At 50.3% G+C, this 24,462-nt stretch overlaps 1 protein-coding gene and 1 non-coding gene across 5 annotated transcripts in view; one reads left to right on the top strand and one right to left on the bottom strand.

Moving 5' to 3' along the window:
* Window positions 1-24,462, bottom strand: part of if (integrin subunit alpha inflated) — a 237,568-nt gene that overhangs the window by 175,914 nt on the left and 37,192 nt on the right. For all 4 annotated transcript variants that reach the window (XM_069330688.1, XM_069330689.1, XM_069330690.1 and 1 more), the window contains exons 2-3: window positions 16,753-16,880; window positions 13,085-13,182 (exon numbers count right to left, since the gene is read on the bottom strand). In XM_069330688.1, the coding sequence (XP_069186789.1) occupies window positions 13,085-13,182; window positions 16,753-16,880 (226 nt within the window). The remainder of the gene's footprint in view (window positions 1-13,084; window positions 13,183-16,752; window positions 16,881-24,462) is intronic.
* TRNAL-CAG (transfer RNA leucine (anticodon CAG)) lies at window positions 23,253-23,336 on the top strand. Its single transcript has one exon. It is a non-coding gene; the product is annotated as a tRNA-Leu (tRNA).

Genomic DNA, 24,462 nt, shown 5'->3' with positions numbered 1-24,462 from the left:
GGTTAATAAATCCTGGTCGTGGGTTGAGGCCTTCCAACCTCTGTAGGCTTATTAAAGTCACCACAACACTTACTGACACCACACTGGTGGTGGGGTACTTCCCCCACCACCAGTGTGAGTGGTGGTGGGGTACTTCCCCCACCACCAGTGTGAGTGGTGGTGGGGTACTTCCCCACCACCAGTGTGAGTGGTGGTGGGGTACTTCCCCCACCACCAGTGTGAGTGGTGGTGGGGTACTTCCCCACCACCAGTGTGAGTGGTGGTGGGGTACTTCCCCCACCACCAGTGTGAGTGGTGGTGGGGTACTTCCCCACCACCAGTGTGAGTGGTGGTGGGGTACTTCCCCCACCACCAGTGTGAGTGGTGGTGAGGTACTTCCCCCACCACCAGTGTGAGTGGTGGTGGGGTACTTCCCCACCACCAGTGTGAGTGGTGGTGGGGTACTTCCCCCACCACCAGTGTGAGTGGTGGTGGGGTACTTCCCCCACCACCAGTGTGAGTGGTGGTGGGGTACTTCCCCACCACCAGTGTGAGTGGTGGTGGGGTACTTCCCCCACCACCAGTGTGAGTGGTGGTGGGGTACTTCCCCACCACTAGTGTGAGTGGTGGTGGGGTACTTCCCCACCACCAGTGTGAGTGGTGGTGGGGTACTTCCCCACCACCAGTGTGAGTGGTGGTGGGGTACTTCCCCACCACCAGTGTGAGTGGTACCCCACCACCAGTGTGAGTGGTGGTGAGGTACTTCCCCCACCACCAGTGTGAGTGGTGGTGGGGTACTTCCCCACCACCAGTGTGAGTGGTGGTGGGGTACTTCCCCCACCACCAGTGTGAGTGGTGGTGGGGTACTTCCCCACCACCAGTGTGAGTGGTGGTGGGGTACTTCCCCACCACCAGTGTGAGTGGTGGTGGGGTACTTCCCCCACCACTAGTGTGAGTGTTGGTGAGGTACTCCCCCACCACCAGTGTGAGTGTTGGTGGGGTACTCCCCCACCACTAGTGTAAGTGGTGGTGGGGTACTTCCCCCACCACCAGTGTGAGTGTTGGTGAGGTACTCCCCCACCACCAGTGTGAGTGGTGGTGGGGTACTCCCCCACCACCAGTGTGAGTGTTGGTGGGGTACTTCCCCCACCACCAGTGTGAGTGTTGGTGGGGTACTCCCCCACCACTAGTGTAAGTGGTGGTGGGGTACTCCCCCACCACCAGTGTGAGTGGTGGTGGGGTACTCCCCCACCACCAGTGTGAGTGGTGGTGAGGTACTCCCCCACCACCAGTGTGAGTGTTGGTGGGGTACTCCCCCACCACTAGTGTAAGTGGTGGTGGGGTACTCCCCCACCACCATTGTGAGTGGTGGTGGGGTACTCCCCCACCACCAAAACCTTTCAAAGAGACACCATACCAATAATACTTTTACTTATTACTTTTCAATACTTTTCAAGATACTGGTGCTCTCTAGAGTGAAATATTGTTGCACAATAAAGGTCCCTTTCAAAGTTGCAGAAATTGCTGACCTGGAAAGCGTGCAAAGCTCCTGTACTGCTTGAATCCACTCCATAAAACATCTAAATTAGTAGGACCTATTAAAGATTTTCAATCTGTATTCTCTAGAGCGCAACCGAGAGATAAATAAATAAATAAATCAAATCCTACAGATTTAATAACATCATATGGGACCAGGAGACACGGCAGGATGTGCAGAATAGCTCCGTTGAAAAGCAGAGGCACAATAGCTGTAACGGTACACACCAGGGGCATATCTCCCCGACCTCTCGCGGTCTTCAAAGGAGAACGATAGGCCGTGAACAGCCTCGTCCAACAGCCTGGTTTGTAGGTAAGGCGGCTTCTCCGTTACCTACAGGTGTTGTAGGTAAGGCGGCCTCTGCCTTTGGGGCAAACACCCCAAGTGTTCGGGCCATCTAGCACTAAGTGCATCAACAGTTATGTAAATGTATGAGAATTCAGTCACTGGTGGGGTGAGAGTGCGTTCCCACAGCTTAAAGTGAGAGTGTATCGAGCCACTCAAGTGTAAAAAGTGTGTGGCACCATAAGATGTAAGTGTGAGTGTGGACACAAACTCTTAATTAATTGACTGTTCGCCCCCTATTCACTCAGCAGTAATTGGGGAGCTGGTTGTAAACTGATAAGCGTATTGTATTCCAGGGGAAACCTAAGATAACCGCCTACGATAACCTGGATAACCTGGGTAAGCCTTAAGATAACCTGTGAAAAAGGTAGAGATCTAATCCTGCAAACGGGATCATTACAATTAATCTACTTCTGTATCATCTATTAAAAAAACAAAAAAGTAAAAAGTTATTATCAAAAAGGCACTGAACAGCAAACAGATTTCTCCTAGCCCCCCCCCCAAGAGGAATGGAAAATCCTCCCCATCTTACGCCACCTGGGTAAGGTAAGGTAAGGTAAGGTAAGGTAACCCAGCGACCGCTAACAAAAACAGCTAAATAAATCACAGGGCAAACTACTCGGACGCATAAATTCCTATAATTGCAAATGAAAACTGGGGATACTCGTGTAAACCTGATGTAGAGTGTGTGTGTGTGCAAGGTAAACACCCTCGGTACTGAGGGGGCACATGGGAGTTTATGAAGGGGGTGAGAGGGGTATAGGGGGGGGGAGGGGGGGACATGGAATGGGAGCGAGGGAAAGGGGAGAGGCGGTGGTGGTGGGGAAGGGGAAGCTGATTGAGAATTGTGGGGAGGACAATGGGAAAGATAATCAAGAAGTAATAGGGAAGTAGGGAGAAGGATGAGGGGAAGGGGGGGGTAGGATGGAGGAGGAGGAGGAGGGGGAACTGGAAGGCAGCAAGGCCTAAAGGAAAGGAAGTGGGGGGGGGGTGTAGGGGCGGGGTGAGGGGAGATATGGGAAGTGAGGTAATGGGGTAATAGAAATTGAAATTGAAATAAGTTTATTGAGGTAAAATACACACAAAGGGATGAGGTAGCTCAAGCTATTCTCACCCCGTTCAGTACATCGTGTTAATACATACATACACACACATCACAAGCAAGAAACGTATTACCGAACATTCTGAGAGATAAACATATACATTTCCTCCTTTACACAATCACCCCATTCCATCATGGGGTGATGGAAGGTAGAAGGTCCTTGAAGGGGCTGCAAGGTAGCAATGTTGTAACCTATACAGGAAATGAATATATATTTAGAAGTACTCTAGTTAGTGCTAGTATTTATTCTGGTAATGAATGCTGTTGCTGCCTGTTCTTCTGCCGACATTGATAATATGTTGTGGGTGTTACAGCAAGGCGCCCTTGTATGTAGCGAGGCGCGAGTATCGGGGCGAAGATGGTGTGTGAGGAGGGGCGAGGGAGGGGGGAGAGGAGAGCGAGAGCAAGTGAAGGTGATGGGAAGAGACAAGGGAGGGGTATGGGAGGGTATGGGAGCCCTGGCGCCAAGACTGACACACCCAACACAAGACCACAGTATGGGCAGGCGTGGGCACCACCTATGGCAGGGACGCTACACATACCCACTCCTCTTTCCATAACCCCTCATCCTCACCCGCCCCCCAAAACTCCCTCACCAGCCCCCCATAACTCCCTCACCAGCCCCCCATAACTCCCTCACCAGCCCCCCATAACTCCCTCACCAGCCCCCCATAACTCCCTCACCAGCCCCCCATAACTCAGAGCTCAACCCCCCGCACTAGGTACTAGGTGAGTACACTTCACTTTAGGATACGTGCCCCCGAGGCGACCTGCCGTGACCTGCCCCTGACCTGCCCCTGACCCCCTACGAGCTGCACAACACAGAATCAACACGAGCCGCCGGCAAGTCTCCCGCTTCAGGTATTCGCCACAGCTATCAAGGCAGCTCCATATTTCCCAAGGCCATCATAAGCCAGGACCTCGACCCTGCCCGCCCCCGCCCCGGGGTCGTAACTCCTCACTCTCAAGACTACCGACGAAAGGTCCGACCCCCGAAGGTCGTCGCTGTGGGGGTCCAGGCACCGCAGATCACCACCACTCTGCATTATTCATCCCGCAAGGCGTAGAGGTCATGCCGTGCTTTGAAGCATTAAACAGGCGTTTCACTGCTTCCGCAGTCAATTAGACCTTGACCCCTCCCCCGCGACCCCGTTCCCCAGGCAAGAGATAGCCACACTGATACCAGGAGAACGTGCAAGTCTCCCCCCCCCCCTCCACCCCCATCCCCTATTCTCATGTCCAGCTAGCCTGTCGTGGACAGCAGATAGGGGTGAGGGAGGGTGCAGTGACGGGTCGAGGGGGTAGAGATAGTGCAATCTTAATGTGAGGGAGGGAGGAGTGCGTGGCGGGCCGACCCTACACCGCTGGGGCTCCGGGGCGTTCCATCACTGCACAACACTCTTACTTAATCTCAGCCTCTATATTATTCCCTCTCTCTTATTTGATGGTCCCAGAGATATGTGGATAACCAGTGCTCCATATAGTAGACCGACGCTTAGTATGGTGGCACAGTGCCTCGTATAGACCTGACTGTTTCCACTGAGGTTACCTTGCGATGATTTCGGGGCTCAGCGTCCCCGCGGCCCGGTCCTCGACCAGGCCTAGCCTCTCTCGACTAGAGGCGAGGCAGAACTGTTGTAAGGTAGTCTCAGGGTCTCAGAGGACGACCAGCAGCAGCAGAGGACGACCACCAGGAGCAGAGGACGACCACCAGGAGCAGAGGACGACCACCAGGACCAGAGGACGACCACCAGGACCAGAGGACGACCACCAGGACCAGAGGACGACCACCAGGAGCAGAGGACGACCACCAGGACCAGAGGACGACCACCAGGAGCAGAGGACGACCACCAGGACCAGAGGACGACCACCAGGACCAGAGGACGACCACCAGGACCAGAGGACGACCACCAGGAGCAGAGGACGACCACCAGGACCAGAGGACGACCACCAGGAGCAGAGGACGACCACCAGGACCAGAGGACGACCACCAGGAGCAGAGGACGACCACCAGGACCAGAAGACGACTACCAGGACGACCACAGAACGACCACCAGGACCTGAGGACGACCACCAAGACCAGTGATGCGGAAGGATTAGTGATGAATCGGACCACAGGGTGGGTGGGGGCACTTGACCCCAGCCCCCCCCCCCCAGGCGTCAGAGGCCAACAATAACCCACAATCAACAAGTACTTAGTCACCCCTGTTAGCTTCCTCTTATTCTCTCTTTCTTGCTTTTAGATCTTTCTTACTTTTAGTTCCACTTTCTCTCAATTAGCGCCTTTTCGCTCTTTGTATTTCCTTTTGCTCTCTGTAAACTTATTTCACTCCTTTAGTTCCTCTTTTCTTTCTTTAAGTCATCTTTCTCTCTTTAAGCTTCCCTTTCTCTTTTTTTAGTTCCACTTTCTTTTAGTTCCATTTTCTCTTGTTAGTTCCATTTTCTCCTTTAGTTCCCTCTTTCTCTTCTTAACTCCTCTTTCTCTCTCTTCTAACTCCTCATTCTCTCTTCAAACTGAGCCTATATCTCTGTTTTAGCACATCTTTATCTCATTTAGCTCGGGTGTTCTGTCCTTTCTATCTCGGACCAGACAATGTGATGTAGTCATTGCGCGAATTCGCCTTGGCTATTGACACATCTGGCAGGTTAGTGAGGCTGAGCCACTGCTAGAATACTCAGATTGTAAACTCTGTGATAAACCTTTAATGCATTCACTAGAACACTATATTGTTGAATGTGAAACTGTAAAGGACTTTAGACCTCCTGGCCTCTTGTACCACCAACTGTGTAACTATTTTATTGACTCAGGTGTTCTGGACGACATCCTAACAATTTATCCAAAATTTGCTTGTCCATTTTAAAGAATGAAGAAGAATTTTTATTTATATTTCTTCTAAGCTGCATCACTTATGAACCCATCCCTGCCATTGTGTGGCAGTGCACAATAGAAAGTTGTTTTCACATATCCATACATTAAAACATTGAGTGTAACCATGATATATATGTGCTTCAGCTTACAGTTTAGACCTATTGTCTTGTGTATGACCCTCCGTCCTGCGTGACAGTGAATACCAGCATTATCCTCACTTAAGACGTAATCGAAATCCTCAGCTTAGGCAAAATTGTAATTAATTTTGTCAATAAAGATGTTAATAATAATAAATTCAAGTTTTCTATTTGATCTTTCTCGGTCCACAACTTTTCTATATGGACTGACTTACCTTTAGCCAAGAGCCAGATAATTCGCAAGGTCGCCGACTCACCCCAAGTGAGTCTTGGGGTGAGTCGGTGGCGGTGGTTATGATGGTGAGGGATGGTGAGTATGGTGGTAAGGCGAGGCTGGTGTGGCATGCTGGCCATGATAGTGAGGATGGTGATGAAGCGGCGTATCAAAGACCGCCTTGTACGGTCACCATAATCACCATGAGACATGAGACGGCTGACGACTGGCAATGAAACGAGACGGAGGGGGGGGAGGGGGGCTCAGACGATACAAGGGGGGGGGGCGCAGACGACAGGAGGGAAAGGGAGAGAAGATCAAACTTATGGGAAGGGGTGAGAACTGGGAGGGGTTGATATAGCCAGGTGGTGTAGGTGGATGAACCAGCTGGGGGGGCAACAGCTGGTGTCTGGGGTGCCTCTACCTTATAACTGTGGGGGGGGGGGAAGTGAAGGTGTCAAGAGACACCAGCTGATAAGTGTACTCTCCTATATATACTCACGTCTCCTATATGTACTATATGATACCTGATCAACCAGGATGTAATCAACTGATCAACCTGACCAACCAGTCCCCGACCGGGGCGGACCCTCCGGACCCCTTCCCTGTCCGGCCACAGCGACGACTACTCCGCAGCTTGTCCCACTAACAGGGACGACAGCAGCAGCAGCCCCCAGGACGACGAGGCCGAAGAAGAACCCGATTGACCGACTTCGATGTTTCTGTCGATGTTACCGGCTCTCCCGCCCCTCAAGTGGCCGCCCAAGTACCAACCCTCCCGCCAGAACCCGCACCGGCACCAACCCTCCCGCCAGAACCAGCACCGGCACCAACCCTCCCGCCAGAACCAGCACCGGCACCAACCCTCCCGCCAGAACCCGCACCGGCACCAACCCTCCCGCCAGAACCCGCACCGGTACCAACCCTCCCGCCAGAACCAGCACCGGCACCAACCCTCCCGCCAGAACCAGCACCGGTACCAACCCTCCCGCCAGAACCAGCACCGGCACCAACCCTCCCGCCAGAACCAGCACCGGCACCAACCCTCCCGCCAGAACCCGCACCGGCACCAACCCTCCCGCCAGAACCCGCACCGGTACCAACCCTCCCGCCAGAACCAGCACCGGCACCAACCCTCCCGCCAGAACCAGCACCGGTACCAACCCTCCCGCCAGAACCAGCACCGGCACCAACCCTCCCGCCAGAACCAGCACCGGCACCAACCCTCCCGCCAGAACCCGCACCGGCACCAACCCTCCCGCCAGAACCAGCACCGGCACCAACCCTCCCGCCAGAACCAGCACCGGCACCAACCCTCCCGCCAGAACCAGCACCGGTACCAACCCTCCCGCCAGAACCAGCACCGGTACCAACCCTCCCGCCAGAACCAGCACCGGCACCAACCTTCCCGCCAGAACCAGCACCGGTACCAACCCTCCCGCTAGAACCAGCACCGGTACCAACCCTCCCGCCAGAACCAGCACCGGTACCAACCCTCCCGCCAGAACCCGCACCGGTACCAACCCTCCCGCCAGAACCAGCACCGGTACCAACCCTCCCGCCAGAACCAGCACCGGTACCAACCCTCCCGCCAGAACCCGCACCGGTACCAACCCTCCCGCCAGAACCCGCACCGGTACCAACCCTCCCGCCAGAACCAGCACCGGTACCAACCCTCCCGCCAGAACCAGCACCGGTACCAACCCTCCCGCCAGAACCAGCACCGGCACCAACCCTCCCGCCAGAACCAGCACCGGTACCAACCCTCCCGCCAGAACCAGCACCGGCACCAACCCTCCCGCCAGAACCAGCACCGGCACCAACCGGACACACAGGCGCCCAAATGCTGCCTCCTCCGGGTATATCCGACGTGGCCGCGCACTTTCCAAGGAGGACAGACACCATAACCCACAACGACTACTGGGTATACAAGTGCAGGGAAGCAGGATGGAGCCTTCGTGTGGTCGTCCCTCAAGATCGCCTCGACCACCTCTGTGACTACGACACCTTCAAGAAGGAAATTCGACCAGACTATCAACTTCGGGGAACTGGGATAAGGACACCAAATGTCTCGTAACACCCGGACATCTTTCCCGTAGCCCGGCCGACTGGTCTTCCACTTACGGGCTCACCATAGCCTGTGCTACATGGTCATTGTGTCCCAGTAGCTGAATCTAAAACATCAGGAATGTGATTAGATCATATTCACTCCAAACATCTACCACTTGCGGGCTACTCATGCCCATGCCACCTCTTGGTGGTGGCTTAAGCTTCATCAATCAATCAACCAGGCTGTGATTCATACGTCAGGCTGCGAGCAGCCGCGTCCAACAGTCTGGTTGACCAGACCATCAAACAGGAGGCCTGGGTCAAGAGACCGGGCCGCGGGGACCTTGATCCCCGGAATCAACGTAAGATAACCGCAAGGTAAGGTACTCTCCCAGATGTGGTAGCAGGGTTGAGTAGTAGATGCAGAGCTCTGTAGAGTCCAAGAAGCAGAGCACTGAACACTCCTAGAGGCAGAGCTGTAGAGTCCAAGAGGCAGAGCTGTAGAGTCCAAGAAGCAGAGCACTGAACACTCCTAGAGGCAGAGCTGTAGAGTCCAAGAAGCAGAGCTGTAGAGTCCAAGAAGCAGAGCACTGAATACTCCTAGAGGCAGAGCTGTAGAGTCCGAGAGGCAGAGCACTGAACACTCCTAGAGGCAGAGCTGTAGAGTCCGAGAGGCAGAGCACTGAACACTCCTAGAGGCAGAGCTGTAGAGTCCGAGACGCAGCTCGCCATGTCACCAACAAGAGGAAATAAAAATAAGAAGCGACGATTACCCAAGTTACAAATAAATGCTCAAATTGAAAGTGATTCGTGTTAGTCCAATTGTGGTTTACCTCTTGAGTTTCCTGCGGTTTACATCCGTGATAAAAGTATACGAAAACGCTAAAGTTACGATGATATAATTGTAGACCAATAACTAGTGAGGTGGGTTGGTGGTGGAGAGGGTGGTCGGTTAGGTTAGGGGATGGTGGTAGTTAGGTTAGTGGATGGAGGTAGTTAGGTTAGGGGATGGTGGTAGTTAGGTTAGGGGATGGAGGTAGTTAGGTTAGGGGATGGTGGTAGTTAGGTTAGTGGATGGAGGTAGTTAGGTTAGGGGATGGTGGTAGTTAGGTTAGTGGATGGAGGTAGTTAGGTTAGGGGATGGTGGTAGTTAGGTTAGTGGATGGAGGTAGTTAGGTTAGGGGATGGTGGTAGTTAGGTTAGGGGATGGAGGTAGTTAGGTTAGGGGATGGTGGTAGTTAGGTTAGTGGATGGAGGTAGTTAGGTTAGGGGATGGTGGTAGTTAGGTTAGTGGATGGAGGTAGTTAGGTTAGGGGATGGTGGTAGTTAGGTTAGTGGATGGAGGTAGTTAGGTTAGGGGATGGTGTTAGTTAGGTTAGGGGATGGAGGTAGTTAGGTTAGGGGATGGTGGTAGTTAGGTTAGGCCAGGGGATGGAGAGGAGCCGGCTGGTGGTGGTGGTGGTGGGGGTGCTCAATAACCGCGCCCCCTTCACCCCACCTATCTAAATGGACTACTGTGATTTACACCCGTCCCCCTCTGCCCCCACTGCCCCCACTGGAGACCAAAATAGCCCCCACCACACACTCGCAGATCTCACCACGGACTCAATATTAAATGGGTTGAAAATGCAACAGTACATGACAAAAACAAATATATTGAATGCGTGCGGTATAGGCTCATCGTGGTGCCCTCGGCAGTGCCGGGGGGGCGGGGCCGGGAGTTCAGTAACGCGGGTTCGATCCCACTGAATGGCCTCAATATTTTCTCATAGATACATCAGGTTATCGTGGGTTCCATCGCACACTATAAGGTAGAGTTACTTCTCGCGTGAAAAATGTTAGCTTTTCTCTCACCAAACTCTTGGTATACTTAACCCTGACTGGAACTTAAGAGCTTGAGAGTGAGCGGAACTTAAGAGCTTAACCGTGACTGGAACTTAAGAGCTTGAGAGTGAGCGGAACTTAAGAGCTTAACCGTGACCGGAACTTAAGAGCTTGAGAGTGAGCGGAACTTAAGAGCTTGAGAGTGAGCGGAGCTTAAGTGACTGGAACTTAAGAGCTTAACCGTGACTGGAACTTAAGAGCTTAACCGTGATCGGAACTTAAGAGCTTGAGAGTGAGCGGAACTTAAGAGCTTGAGAGTGAGCGGAGCTTAAGTGACTGGAACTTAAAAGCTTGAAAGTGAGCGGAACTTAAGAGCCTAGACAAGCAGTCTCCAGTACAGTCACACAACAAGGGAGTTATCTTGAGTTATCTTGAGTTATCTTGAGATGATTTCGGGGCTTTTTAGTGTCCCCGCGGCCCGGTCCTCGACCAGGCCTCCACCCCCAGGAAGCAGCCCGTGACAGCTGACTAACACCCAGGTACCTATTTTACTGCTAGGTAACAGGGGCATAGGGTGAAAGAAACTCTGCCCAATGTTTCTTGCCGGCACCTGGGATTGAACCCAGGACCACAGGATCACAAGTCCAGCGTGCTGTCCACTCGGCCGACCGGCTCCCGGAGTACGAGAGCTTCTTTATAATGTGTCACCACACCCTTGTCAGCACATCTAGGTCAGTACAACACCCCTCCCCCCCCCCCACACACACACGGGGCGGTCAGTGGGGGCCTGGTAGCTGAGTGGACAGCGCTCTGGACTCGTAATCATAGGGTCCAGTGGTTCGATCCCCGCTGATGGTACAAATAAAATGGGAAGAGCTTCTTTCACCCCTGATGCTCCTGTTACCGAGCAGTAAATAGGTACCTGGGAGTTAGTCAGCTGTCACGGGCTGCTTCCTGGGGTGTGTGTTCACATAGTTGTGCTTGCGGGGGTTGAGCTCTGCTCTTACGGGCCGCCTCTCAACTGTCAATTAACTGTTACTAACTACTGTTTTTTTCCATACACTATTTTATTTTGTGTGTGTGTGTGTGTGTGTGTGTGTGTGTACTCACCTATCTGTCAATCCTTCCGGTGTCTGGGCCTGGTGAGGTTCCCCGTGTGTGTTAGTGTGTGTGTGTGTGTGTGTGTGTGTGTGTGTGTGTGTGTGTGTGTGTGTGTGTGTGTGTGTGTGTGTGTGTGTGTGTGTTAGAAAGAAATATATATATTAAACATTATAGAGGAAAAATAGATTAGTTAAACAGGTGAGGTCCAAGAGCTAATTTGCTTGATTCTGCAGGCACAAATGGTAAATACAGGACGGGCTCACCATAGCCCGTGCTACTTGGAACTTTATGTTCCATGTAGTTGAATCTACAACAACAAGCTAAATACAAAATAGTAAACACACACAAAACCATCCCCCCCCATAATCCTCGCAAGAACACAACCCCGACATAAACACCTCAGTCTTCAACATTTAGAGGAAAAAAAAAATAAAAAAACCCGGCTCCCTCACAACCCACCATAAAGACACACAAAAAACACCCACCCACACACACACACACACACACACACACACACACACACACACACACACACACGCTCACACACACACACACAGACACACACACACACACACACACACACACACACACACACACACACACACACAGACACACACACACACACACACACACACACACACACACACACACACACACACACACACACACACACACACACACACACACACACACACCGCCTGCGTCTCCGTCGTGAGACACCGACTCCTTCACCATCCCCCACCTCTCCCTCCCCTCCCCCGGGCTCAAGACAAACATGAATCAAGAATCTATCCTTCCCTAAAGTCGCCCGTCGGCCCCTTTATCCCAGGCGGGACGACTGACATCCGTGGATGTGGGTAGCGTATCCTCCCGCCCCACCACCCTATCCACCGGCTGCCTAGCAGACCTCAGTCTAGAGGCTGAGGGGGTTGGGGGGTGGAGGGGGGTGTTATCTAGGGGGGAGAACTGCTGGCCTCCATATTAAGACCCGGGACATGGGCGAGAATTGAAGGGGGGGGGGGGGTTGGACAGTTGATGGTGGCTCTAGGAGTGGTGAGTAGTGGTGGTAGTGAGTAATTGTGGTGGTGGTTGTGGTGAGTGGTGTTGGTGGTTGTGGTAAGTGGACTTTGTTTGACTACGAAGCCTCTTAATTCCTTGTGAAAGTAATATCATAGCTGCCTGAATTCTTCCAGTAGAGCAACGTTGATTGGTTGGTGGCCGAGAGTGCCCGGTTAGTTTGTGCACTGGATGAGGCTAGTACGGGCACGTTAAATTGAGACACTGAGCTTCCGTTATGCCTCTATGTCTTAATCTATGCCATGCTTTGACCTATACGGAAGCCCTTTATATTAATACACTAATCACCTAGTAAAGAAAATTCAAGGTTGACAAATACTGGGGCTCATAGCCTTATAACTTGCATGCGAGCTAGCAGCGTTGGATGGATTCCTTTGGGGGCACTGGACGCGGAGGTGTCTACCCTGATTACTGTGGCATGACAGTGTGACCTGGTGGACGTGACTGCCCAGAGGTACTCACCTTACGACATCTTGTCCTACTTGGTCGACGACCGGGCCGCGGGGACGCTAAGCCCCGGAAGCACCTCAAGGTAACCTCAAGGTACCTCACCACCCTGGGGGGGGGGGGGGACAAGACCTGACAACAAGCCGTCGGGGGAGAGTTGCTAGGCTCTCTTTGTTTCCCCTGGCGCGTGAGGAAGAGCAGAAGCGCTCTCTCCTTTCCTTCCACCCCGGTAACCATGTATAATGTATACACACACACACACACACACACACACACACACACACACACACACACACACACACACACACACACACACACACTGATCACGTAACGACAAGCGAGGTGCTCTTCGCTGACCACCAGGCCGTGACTATGAGGAATGTACTTGGAGAAGAGTACTCACCACCACGACGCCGTCCTCCCCAGAGCTCCTGACGGTGGCCCCGAACCACTGGTGGCTCTTGTTGTCCAGCTGCTGGCCCAGCGGGTGGACGTTGTTGCCTGTGGGAAGGGCCACACGAGGGAGTCAGTACTGGGGAGTGGGGGGTACTGGATGTCTGTACCGGGTAGTGGGGGGCACTGTATGTCTGTACCGGGTAGTGGGGGGGCATTGGATGTCTGTACCGGGTTACCTTACCTTGAGGTGCTTCCGGGGCTTAGCGTCCCCGCGGCCCGGTCGTCGACCAGGCCTCCTGGTCGACGGGTAGGGGGGTAGTGGGGGGCACTGTATGTGTCAGTACCGGGTAGTGGGGGCACTGTATGTGTCAGTACCGGGTAGTGGGGGGCACTGTATGTCAGTACCGGGCAGTGGGGGGCACTGTATGTCAGTACCGGGTAGTGGGGGGCACTGTATATGTCAGTACCGGGTAGTGGGGGCACTGTATGTGTCAGTACCGGGTAGTGGGGGCACTGTATACGTCAGTACCGGGTAGTGGGGGGCACTGTATATGTCAGTACCGGGTAGTGGGGGCACTGTATGTCAGTACCGGGTAGTGGGGGGCACTGTATATGTCAGTACCGGGTAGTGGGGGGCACTGTATATGTCAGTACCGGGTAGTGGGGGGGCACTGTATATGTCAGTACCGGATAGTGGGGGCACTGTATGTGTCAGTACCGGGTAGTGGGGGGCACTGTATGTTGGTCATGACTTAGAGAGGAAGGTCACACTGGGTCACCACCGAGGGAGGGAGAGGTCACATTGGGTCAACAATGAGAACATTGGTGCTGGCAGAACACACAATAAGACATTGAGGCTGTTGGTGTTGGCAGAACATTTAGGAAAAATAATAATTATAATTATTATAAATTATCTTATAACGTTGGTGCTTATAACATTCACAATGGTTTAAAACTATCAGACTGTTGGTGCTTGTATGATACACAATTACAGAATCCAATCAGAAGATTGGTTGTTATATAAAAAAAAACAGTTTCCGGTAGAGCCGTCCCCTAGACGCCTCAGGCACACGCATTACCAACTGAACCACGATGAGCCCGAGCGTATGCATGAGGGGAGGAGTCCAGGAACGCAAGTTCGAGCCCATCGTATGGCCTCAATATTGTCCCACAGACACACCACATTACTGTGATTTCACTGTATACCAACGTGATCATACAAACACTATACTTCCCAGCCATTTAAAGCGTCGGTGCATACAGGGAAAGCGTTGATTACTGACTGTTGTTGCTCTTGTGCTGCTCATGCAACACTGACCGCTGCGAGGGTGCTCAGGAGGCAACGCTGCACACTCACATGCCTCTGGCAGCGCTCAAGATAGGGAGAGGGTGAGGGATTGGGGGGTGAGTGAGGGTGAGTGAGGGAGAGGGAGGGAGGGAGGGGGGAAATTACACTGGCAGGAGATGGGGGAGTGTGAGAGAGACGAAATAGTAAAGAGATAGAGTAAAAAAATAAATAAATGGAACATTGAAAGTGACGTAGAAGCAAATATCTGCAACTTAACTTATTATGACATCAGGCCATATATATATATATATATATATATATATATATATATATATATATATATATATATATATATATATATATTATTATTAAATATAATATTATTAAATATGAATATATACAGGAAAGACTGCTACCAATATATATATATATATATATATATATATATATATATATATATATATATATATATATATATATATAATGCATGACAGTATAAATGATAATTACGATAATGAATCACATCCACAAGAGCCCGGCTGGTAATACATAAACAATATGAATGGCAAACTGTAATACATATCATTTATGTATTACATCAACACATAAAAAAATAGGAAAGGCAAAAAAAGACAAAGAATAGATATAAGAGAGAAAGAGAATAAAACGAGAAGAGGGAGAAATTGAGGATGGGGAGAGGGGGGTGGGGGAGGGGGAGTAACAAGTGTAGGAGCGTTGATGAATAGGCCTAAGGCCAGACGGGGGGGGGGAGGGGGGGGGAAGAGCCCCTGGGGGGGGGTAGTAATTATCTTGGACAAGGATGATGTTCCATGTACATCTTCCAATTAGGAGCACAGCTTGTACACCTGTCTCATCTATCTGTCTCTAGTACATTGTGTACACCTGCCACAAACAACTCCCATTATTACAGTCAGCACACCTGTTTCATCTGTCCACCCCGCATTAACACAGAACACCTGTCCAATATAATTACCGCCCCACGGGCCAAGCTCACACACATAAAAATAAGTAGCCACAGACACAAAATTATTAAGACATTATCTTACTCTTATTGAAGGGCTCGAATATCATGGTGGGTATGCCCGTGTTGCCTGGAGGAGGACGCGTTGAGGCACACGTGTTAGTACACACTCCCACTCGGGTTAACAAGGGCATATAATGGGGGGGGGGTCTCCTTAATTAAACACTCACCACAAATGTGTGAAAATATATAAATACATATCTAAGCATTAATATGAACTGTTTACCATACAATACATAATCCTTACATATACTGTATGCTCTATGTACATGCAGTATATCTGAAAGATACATCCTATACACATATATACATATATAACATAGGCCTACTATATACTTCAACACATGCCAAAGTAATTCAAATATTAGCACCAAATTGGACACAGGCCCACGTTGCTTTCAGTATCAGCCATACACTCAACCTAGGGCCTAATTTACATTAATAAAAACCTTCTGTTTGTATAGATGTATATTTAACACAGGCCTAAATAAATACCGATATTTTATATATATTTACCATAAAGAATGAACATGTTTAAAACGCAGACAACATGTTCTCACAGACACAACGCCAAACACAGGTTTACACACGTGTAAACTTACACACATTGGGTAAGGGAGTACCTAAGTAACAGAAGACAGCGAGTCACTGTGAGGGGTGAGGTCTCAGACTGGCGAGACGTCATCAGTGGAGTCCCGCAGGGGTCAGTCCTTGGACCTATACTGTTTCTTATATATGTAAATGATCTACCAGAGGGTATAGAATCATTCCTCTCATTGTTTGCTGATGATGCAAAAATTATGAGGAGGATTAAGACGGAGGAAGATAGTATGAGGCTACAGGATGCAACCCGTTCTCGCACTTTCGTACAGTCAATATTGACTTATTAAATAAGTTCATATGTGACATACTAATTTATAGTGAATATTTTAGTTAACCTTGAAAAGCTTCGTAGAAAACACCGACCTTACCTAACCTTCTTAGTATGTTAAGATAAGCTTCTTATTGCTTCTTAATTACAATTATTACTTAACCTATTATAGGTATAGGTTCAACCAACCCAACCTCCCCTGAAACTCAACTTATAATCTCCCAACCGCCCCTGAAACTCAACTTATAATCTCTCAACTGCCCCTGAAACTCAACTTATAATCTCCCAACCGCCCCTGAAACTCAACTTATAATCTCTCAACTGCCCCTGAAACTCAACTTATAATCTCCCAACCGCCCCTGAAACTCAACTTATAATCTCCCAACCTCCCTTGAAACCCAGCCCAGTAAATCCCACCCGCCCCGCCCCGTCCCCACCGCCCCCAGCAGGAAGGAGCAGGAGGGTGAGCCTCACCGTTCCTGTCGAAGGGGATGTACTCGCAGTAGCTGGCGATCTCCGAGGAACACTGCAGCACCGCCCCGGCCTCGATGACGTCCCGCTGGCTCTGCTCCGTGTCGAACTTGGGCGCCCCGATCAACAACCTGTTAAGGAGACACGAGAGGGCCACAACTTAGTACCGGCACTCCACCTTCTCGCCCCGTGGCGGATTATTTACAACAAGAGAAGGGACTTGGGGGAGCAGGAGAGGGAAGGTGTGTGTGAGGAGGAAGGGAGCCAACGAGGCCATACACCAGATCGCAAGCATCTTTGAGGAAAAATATTAATAAAAACACAAATAATGGGGAAAAAGCAAAATCGATGAAAATAAAAGCAAGGATGAGAAACTATTCATGTGTCTCTCTTCATGAGGCACATGGAGAGAAGGACTGAACAATGAGGCACATGGAGACAAAGAAGGAATAATGAGAGTAGCACTGAGAAATATATATATATATATATATATATATATATATATATATATATATATATATATATATATATATATATAAATATATAATCCTTCTCTTATATATATATATATATATATATATATATATATATATATATAATCCTTCTCTTGTTGTAAGTGTGTACAGGGGTAAGACATAGAGTGGTCGCCCCGGCCAGACAGCGTGAGCGGGAGGGAGATAATTGGTGGTGAGTCAGCCTCGGGGGTCCACTAACCTCACCTCGTTTGACTTGTATTTTCGCACTTAATAATGTTCCTAATTAGGTAAGGCTTAGGTTAGGTCAGGTCAGGTCAGATAATTTCGGGGCTTAGCGTCCCCGCGGGCCGGTCCTCGACCAGGCCTCCCTCCCAGGTCAGGTCAGGTCAGGTTTGGCTAGGATAGTTTAGGTGAGATTAGGAACTGAACCCCAGAGTTCAGTTCCTGAACCCATACATTACATACATAGACTAATGTACATTAGTACATTAGTCTCCCCCTCTCCCTCCCTCCCCTCCCCCCCTCTTCTAAACAAATCTAAACCCCTCTATCTAAACCTATCCAAAGTCTATTAATCTATTATCTAAAGTTAGATAAACCTATCTAAGTGTATCTAAACCCCTCCAAATCTAACCCTCCATCTAAACCAACCAAAAAGCAGACAGAACTGGTGTTTGGCAAGTGTTAACTATGAGTGATGCCGTGTAAGATAAACATACACGCACACAACCTGTTTACTGTCTTGTTTAATGGCTGCCCCACACAGCCTAGGCGCTTTCTTTCACTGGTAATCGGAAGCACTTCTCACACACACACACACACACACACACACACACACACACACACACACACACACACACACACACACACACACACACACACACACACACACACACACACACAACACCTGCGGTGAAGCATCAGAGTTTAACGGCCCGCCAAACACGTCACACACCTGACCTTGAGAGCGGGGCATCGCCCCAGTATGCCAGAGAGGAAGTGGCGTACCACGGGGCCTCCCCATCTGCCCTCCCTCCTCACCGGATTAAACGTCTGCTGCGAGCATCATCCAAGTCTGCCAGGCTCTCCTGCTCTCAACCATCCCTCTCCTAGCGGCTGCCGCCTTCTGCGTCCTCTTTCACCTCTCGTTCCCTCTCTCTCTCTCATCTTCCAGCTCGAGGCAAGCAACTGCCCCCCCCCCTCACGCCTGTTGAAGTCATCACCCCGCCTCCACATCATGTCCCCTCCCTTACCCCCCCCCCCCCACTTTCCCCCACTATCTCCTGCTCCTTCTCCACAATTGCTCTCCTGTTGATACTTATTATTGCTTCCTGTGGTTGTAGCATTGCTCCTTCTCGAGTCTGGGGCACATCTCCAGCAAGTGCTCCCCCCTCTCTCTCTCTCTCCTCTCTCTCTCTCTCTCTCTCTCTCTCTCTCTCTCTCTCTCTCTCTCTCTCTCTCTCTCTCTCTCTCTCTCTCTCTCTCTCTCTCTCTCTCTCTCTCTCTCTCACTCTCTCTCTCTCTCTCTCTCTCTCTCTCTCTCTCTCTCTCTCTCTCTCTCTCTCTCTCTCTCTCTCTCTCTCTCTCTCTCTCCTCTCTCTCTCTCCTCTCTCTCTCTCCTCTCTCTCTCTCTCTCCTCTCTCTCTCTCTCTCTCTCTCTCTCTCTCTCTCTCTCTCTCTCTCTCTCTCTCTCTCTCTCTCTCTCTCTCTCTCTCTCTCTCTCTCTCTCTCTCTCTCTCTCTGCAGAGGCAATGTTTTTTTTAACATTAATTGGGAAATTTGTCTCACTTGGTGTTATGAGGAGACAGGGACCAGTGTGGTGGCGGGCCTGGTGAGCGCCGGAGCCTAAAGACTGGACTGGCCAGCCCTCGCTCGCTGCTCTGGCACTGAAACATTGCTTTATTATTATTATTAACATCTTTATTGACAAAATTAATTACAATTTTGCCTAATCTGAGAATTTTGATAGTCTTATTAAATTGAGGTTAATGCTAGTATTCACTGTCACGCAGGACAGAGGGTCATACATAAGACAATAGGTCTAAACTGTAGGCTGAAGCACATATATATCATGGTTACAATCAATGTTTTAATGTGTGAATATGTGACAACAACTTTCTATTGTGCACTGCCACACAAGGGCAGGGATGGGTTCATAAGTGATGCAGCTTAGAAGTAATATAAATAGAAATTGTTCTTCATTCTTTAAAATGGACAAGCAAATTTTGGGTAAATTGTTAGGATGTCGTCCAGAACACCTGAGTCAATAAAATAGTTACACAGTTGGTGGTACAATAGGCCAGGAGGTCTAAAGTCCTTTACGGTTTCACATTCATCAATATAGTGTTCTAGTGAGTGCATTAAAGGTTTATCACAGAGTTTACAATCTGAATATTCTGGTAGTGGCTCAGCCTCACTAACCTGCCAGATGTGTCTATAGCCAAGGCGAATTCGCGCAATTACTACATCACATCACTCTCATTTACTGCCTACCTCGAGCATAAGGGCAGTCGTTGGCCAAGGTATACACTCTATGTCCAGGTTATTTGTCATACTTTAGCGCTGCTGCTGTTGCTGGAGCTGCTGGAGCTGCTGCTGTTGCTATTTCTTCTGCTGGAGCTGCTGCTGTTGCTGTTTCTTCTGCTGGAGCTGCTGCTGTTTCTGTTGTAGCTGTTGGAGCTGCTGCTGTTGCTGATTCTGTTGCTGGAGCTGCTACTGGAGCTGCTGCTGCTGCTTCTGCTGCTGGAGCTGCTACTGCTGTAAGTAGTATTGTTATTTTATTGCTATTTCTGTGGTTGGTGGTATTAAGTGATCCTTAGTCTGTTGCTAACTGTTTCTCCCTGCTGGTCTATCTCTCTGCTACTGATGCTTCCTCTGATACTGATGCTGTTCCTGTTGTCGCTTAAACCATTCTGTGACTCATGACCAGAGACCGGGCCGCGGCCACGTTGATCCTCGGACTCACCGCAGGGAAACCACAAGTCCGGAGGTATTGTCCGCTTCGTTTACCCGTTTTTTGTTTTGTTTTTCAAAGCGTTCTCGATTGTCATTTGTTTACCTCCCATCAGCTGACAGCCCGCCATGACGCGTCTCCGATTTGATTGTAATTATCAACGGTTTTTTTGAGCTGCAGAGATGACTAACAGCGCCGGACGCCGGTAATTATTCCCCTCCCCCCCCCCCCCCCTCCAGCTGAACCAGGGGGACCACGTGGGACCACGGTGGCCACGGGGTGCCACGGAGGGCCACAGTGGTAACACCCACGATGTGTACGGAAGGTTAAAGACTAAAGAGAGAGAGAGAGAGAGAGAGAGAGAGAGAGAGAGAGAGAGAGAGAGAGAGAGAGAGAGAGAGAGAGAGAGAGAGAGAGAGAGAGAGAGAGAGAGAGAGAGAGAGAGAGACAGAGAGACAGTGAGACAGAGAGACAGAGAGTGAGTGAGTGAGAGAGAGTGAGTGTAGATACGTTATGAAACAAATATTTCGGAGGAGTCCATTAAACAAACAACGGTTAGAAAGGGTTAGAAGGCGGGGTCCAAGAGCTAACAGCTCGACCCTGCTCTCCCGCCGTGCCCAGAACCACAAGACCTCTTAATCCATATAATCCTCAGTCAATATTTAGACTTGGTTTCCCACCCAAGAGAAGTACACCACGGGGATCAATGGCGCCTAAACCAGAGGCAGCGGGAGCAGCAGCAGAAGAGAGCAGCAGCAGCAGCAGGAGAGAGCAGCAGCAGCAGCAGGAGAGAGCAGCAGCAGCAGCAGCAGCAGCAGAAGAGAGCGGCCCGTGGTGAGGCTGGAGGGCGAGGCTCGGCCCGTGGTGAGGCTGGAGGGCGAGGCTCGGCCCGTGGTGAGGCTGGAGGGCGAGGCTCGGCCCGTGGCGAGGCTGGAGGGCGAGGCTCGGCCCGTGGCGAGGCTGGAGGGCGAGGCTCGGCCCGTGGCGAGGCTGGAGGGCGAGGCTCGGCCCGTGGTGAGGCTGGAGGGCGAGGCTCGGCCCGTGGTGAGGCTGGAGGGCGAGGCTCGGCCCGTGGCGAGGCTGGAGGGCGAGGCTCGGCCCGTGGCGAGGCTGGAGGGCGAGGCTCGGCCCGTGGCGAGGCTGGAGGGCGAGGCTCGGCCCGTGGCGAGGCTGGAGGGCGAGGCTCGGCCCGTGGCGAGGCTGGAGGGCGAGGCTCGGCCCGTGGCGAGGCTGGAGGGCGAGGCAAGGTGACCACTGCGAACTGCACCATAAGAGAACAGCTGCAGGTACCAGAAATACATCTTTATGCATATATATTGCAACACTGGCGCCAGGCCAGACCTGTGGAGTGTAAGGACTCCCAGAACCCGCTACAGGCATACTCCAGGTAACACCGTAAATATATATACACACCAAAGATAACATCAGCAGAGTACGCAAAGCTGGCAAACATAACAACTCTTCAAAACTCAAACACGGATATTTTCATGACAATACACAACCTATGTCAGACCAGTTCAAGACTATACAGCACCCGGCCTAAAATACTCATCTTGTGAGAGAACTAAGCTGCGAAAACAGGTCAAAGGATCATGAGATATTTAGAAAGAACCAGTGAAGACATGATCATTACGTACAAAATACCATAGGGCATGAAAGAGGTGGACAAGCGGTCATAAAAATTTATAATAATTCGTTTTGTAGGGGTCAGGAAGCCTGTGAATATATATATATATATATATATATATATATATATATATATATATATATATATATATATATATATATATATATATATATATATATATATATATATATATAAGGGACTAAAGAAGCACTTGTGTACAAGAGAAGCACCTGTGTACAAGAGAAGCACCTGTGTACAAGAGAAGCACCTGTGTACAAGTGAAGCACCTGTGTACAGGGGGCGGTAGTGAACACGTGGGACGAATACACTCAATACACAGCGTCAAGAACGACCACGACACCCAACTACAATGTCAAGAGGTTCACTATACACCCCCACCTTCACTACACCCACCTGTGTCCGTACGCCGGGGACACTAGCGCACCCCGTCACTTGGCTCTACTGGAATTTATAACGTTGGAAGTGAAGGTTTTACTAGACTAATGGGCGCAGGTCCTCAATACGTTAAGTGGATTCAAATCTACTATTGTTACCACACCTAAAACCCACCAACACCACCACTACCACCACCACTACCACCACTACCACCACTACCACCACTACCACCACCACTATCACCTAACAGTCAGCAACCTACTACCAAATTAAAACAATGCAACTACTCTGAGAAGCAGGCTACCACACACACACACACACACACACACACACACAAGGCGGGATCCAAGAGTCAATGCTCGATCCTGCAAGCACATATAGGTGAGTACACACACACGCTGAAGGGGATTGATAGGGTAGATAAAGACAGTCTATTTAACACAAGGGGAACACGCACAAGGGGACACAGGTGGAAACTGAGTGCCCAAATGAGCCACAGAGATATTAGAAAGAACTTTTTTAGTGTCAGAGTGGTTGACAAATGGAATGCATTAGGGGGTGATGTGGTGGAGGCTGACTCCATACACAGTTTCAAGTGTAGATATGACAGAGCCCGATAGGCTCAGGAATCTGTACACCTGTTGATTGACGGTTGAGAGGCGGGACCAAAGAGCCAGAGCTCAACCCCCGCAAACACAACTAGGTGAGTACAACTAGGTGAGTACACACACACACACACACAGGGAGCGAGGTAGGGGGGGGGCATCAACTGTGCTTTTCTCATCAACCCGGCGCCCTCAACCCGTCCTCAACTCGCCCACGCCTCCACATTACCCAAATGAGAAAATTGATGGTCGAGTTGATTGAAGAGAAGCGATGAAGAGGGAAATATGGCTGCAGTTGTGAATGGAAGAGTGGGACAGGGAGAAGCGTGTGGAACAGCTGATGGGAAGGTGTGTGGAACAGTTGATGGGAAGGTGTGTGGAACAGCTGATGGGAAAGAATGCAACCTATATATATGAATCAACTAAAAACACACACACATAACACAGTCAGGATGGCCGAGCGGTCCAAGGCGCTGCGTTCAGGTCGCAGTCCGGTCTTCCGGGCGTGGGTTCGAATCCCACTTCTGACAATAGTGTTTTATGAGGGAGCCGGCCGGCCGAGCGGACAGCACGCTGGACACGTGATCCTGTGCTCCCGGGTTCGATCCCGGACGCCGGCGAAAAACGATGGGCAGAGTTTCTTTCACCCTATGCCCCCTGTTACCTAGCAGTAAATAGGTACCTGGGAGTTATAATATATATATATATATATATATATATATATATATATATATATATATATATATATATATATATAAAGAACCCCATCAAGCAGCTCTTATTTCTGCCCACCACAAACTGACCAACCAGCAAGTATACTTAAGTACCGAATAGAATTCAGAACTCAAGTAAACTGCCAGTGTATATACATCGAGAAGATAGGTATACCTCTTGGTGTATATATATATATCCCCTTACCCGTAAGTGACAAGTGGGACCTGTTTACGGTTCAGCTGTGACGCCACGACGGCCGGGTCCTGTGGGAAAGTATACTCTCATGGCAGATGTCCACACACACACGCACACAGTCACACACACACACACACACACACACACAGTCACACCCACACACACACACACACCCACACACACACACACACACACACACACACACACACACACACACACACACACACACACACACACACACACACACGCACACAGTCACACACACACACACGCACACAGTCACACACACACCCACACACCCACACACACACACACACCCACACACCCACACACACCCACACACCCACACACCCACACACCCACACACACACACACACACACACACACACACACACACACACACACACACACACACACATACATACACACGCACACACACACACACACACACACACACACACACACACACACACACACACACACACACACACACACACACACACACACACACACACACACACACCTACATACGCACACACACAAAAGTGGAGACATAATACTAGGTTAAGGAAACCTTTTTTAAAATATGCAAATTCTATGTCTGGGGGAGTTAGGAGTGTCTTTATATTACGGCCTCGACACGCCAACAATGTACAAAAGCCACTATTTACCAGGAGCTGTACGGAGAAGTGGTTGTAATTTACAACACCCACTTTTTTGGAAAGACGTTTAGTAACAAATCTGCTG

This window comes from Procambarus clarkii, chromosome 24 (genome assembly GCF_040958095.1).
Source record: "Procambarus clarkii isolate CNS0578487 chromosome 24, FALCON_Pclarkii_2.0, whole genome shotgun sequence".
In the NCBI taxonomy this organism is placed as follows: Eukaryota; Metazoa; Arthropoda; class Malacostraca; order Decapoda; family Cambaridae; genus Procambarus; species Procambarus clarkii.
Note: the sequence above shows the minus strand (reverse complement) of the source record. Positions and strands in the feature narration are given on the sequence as shown.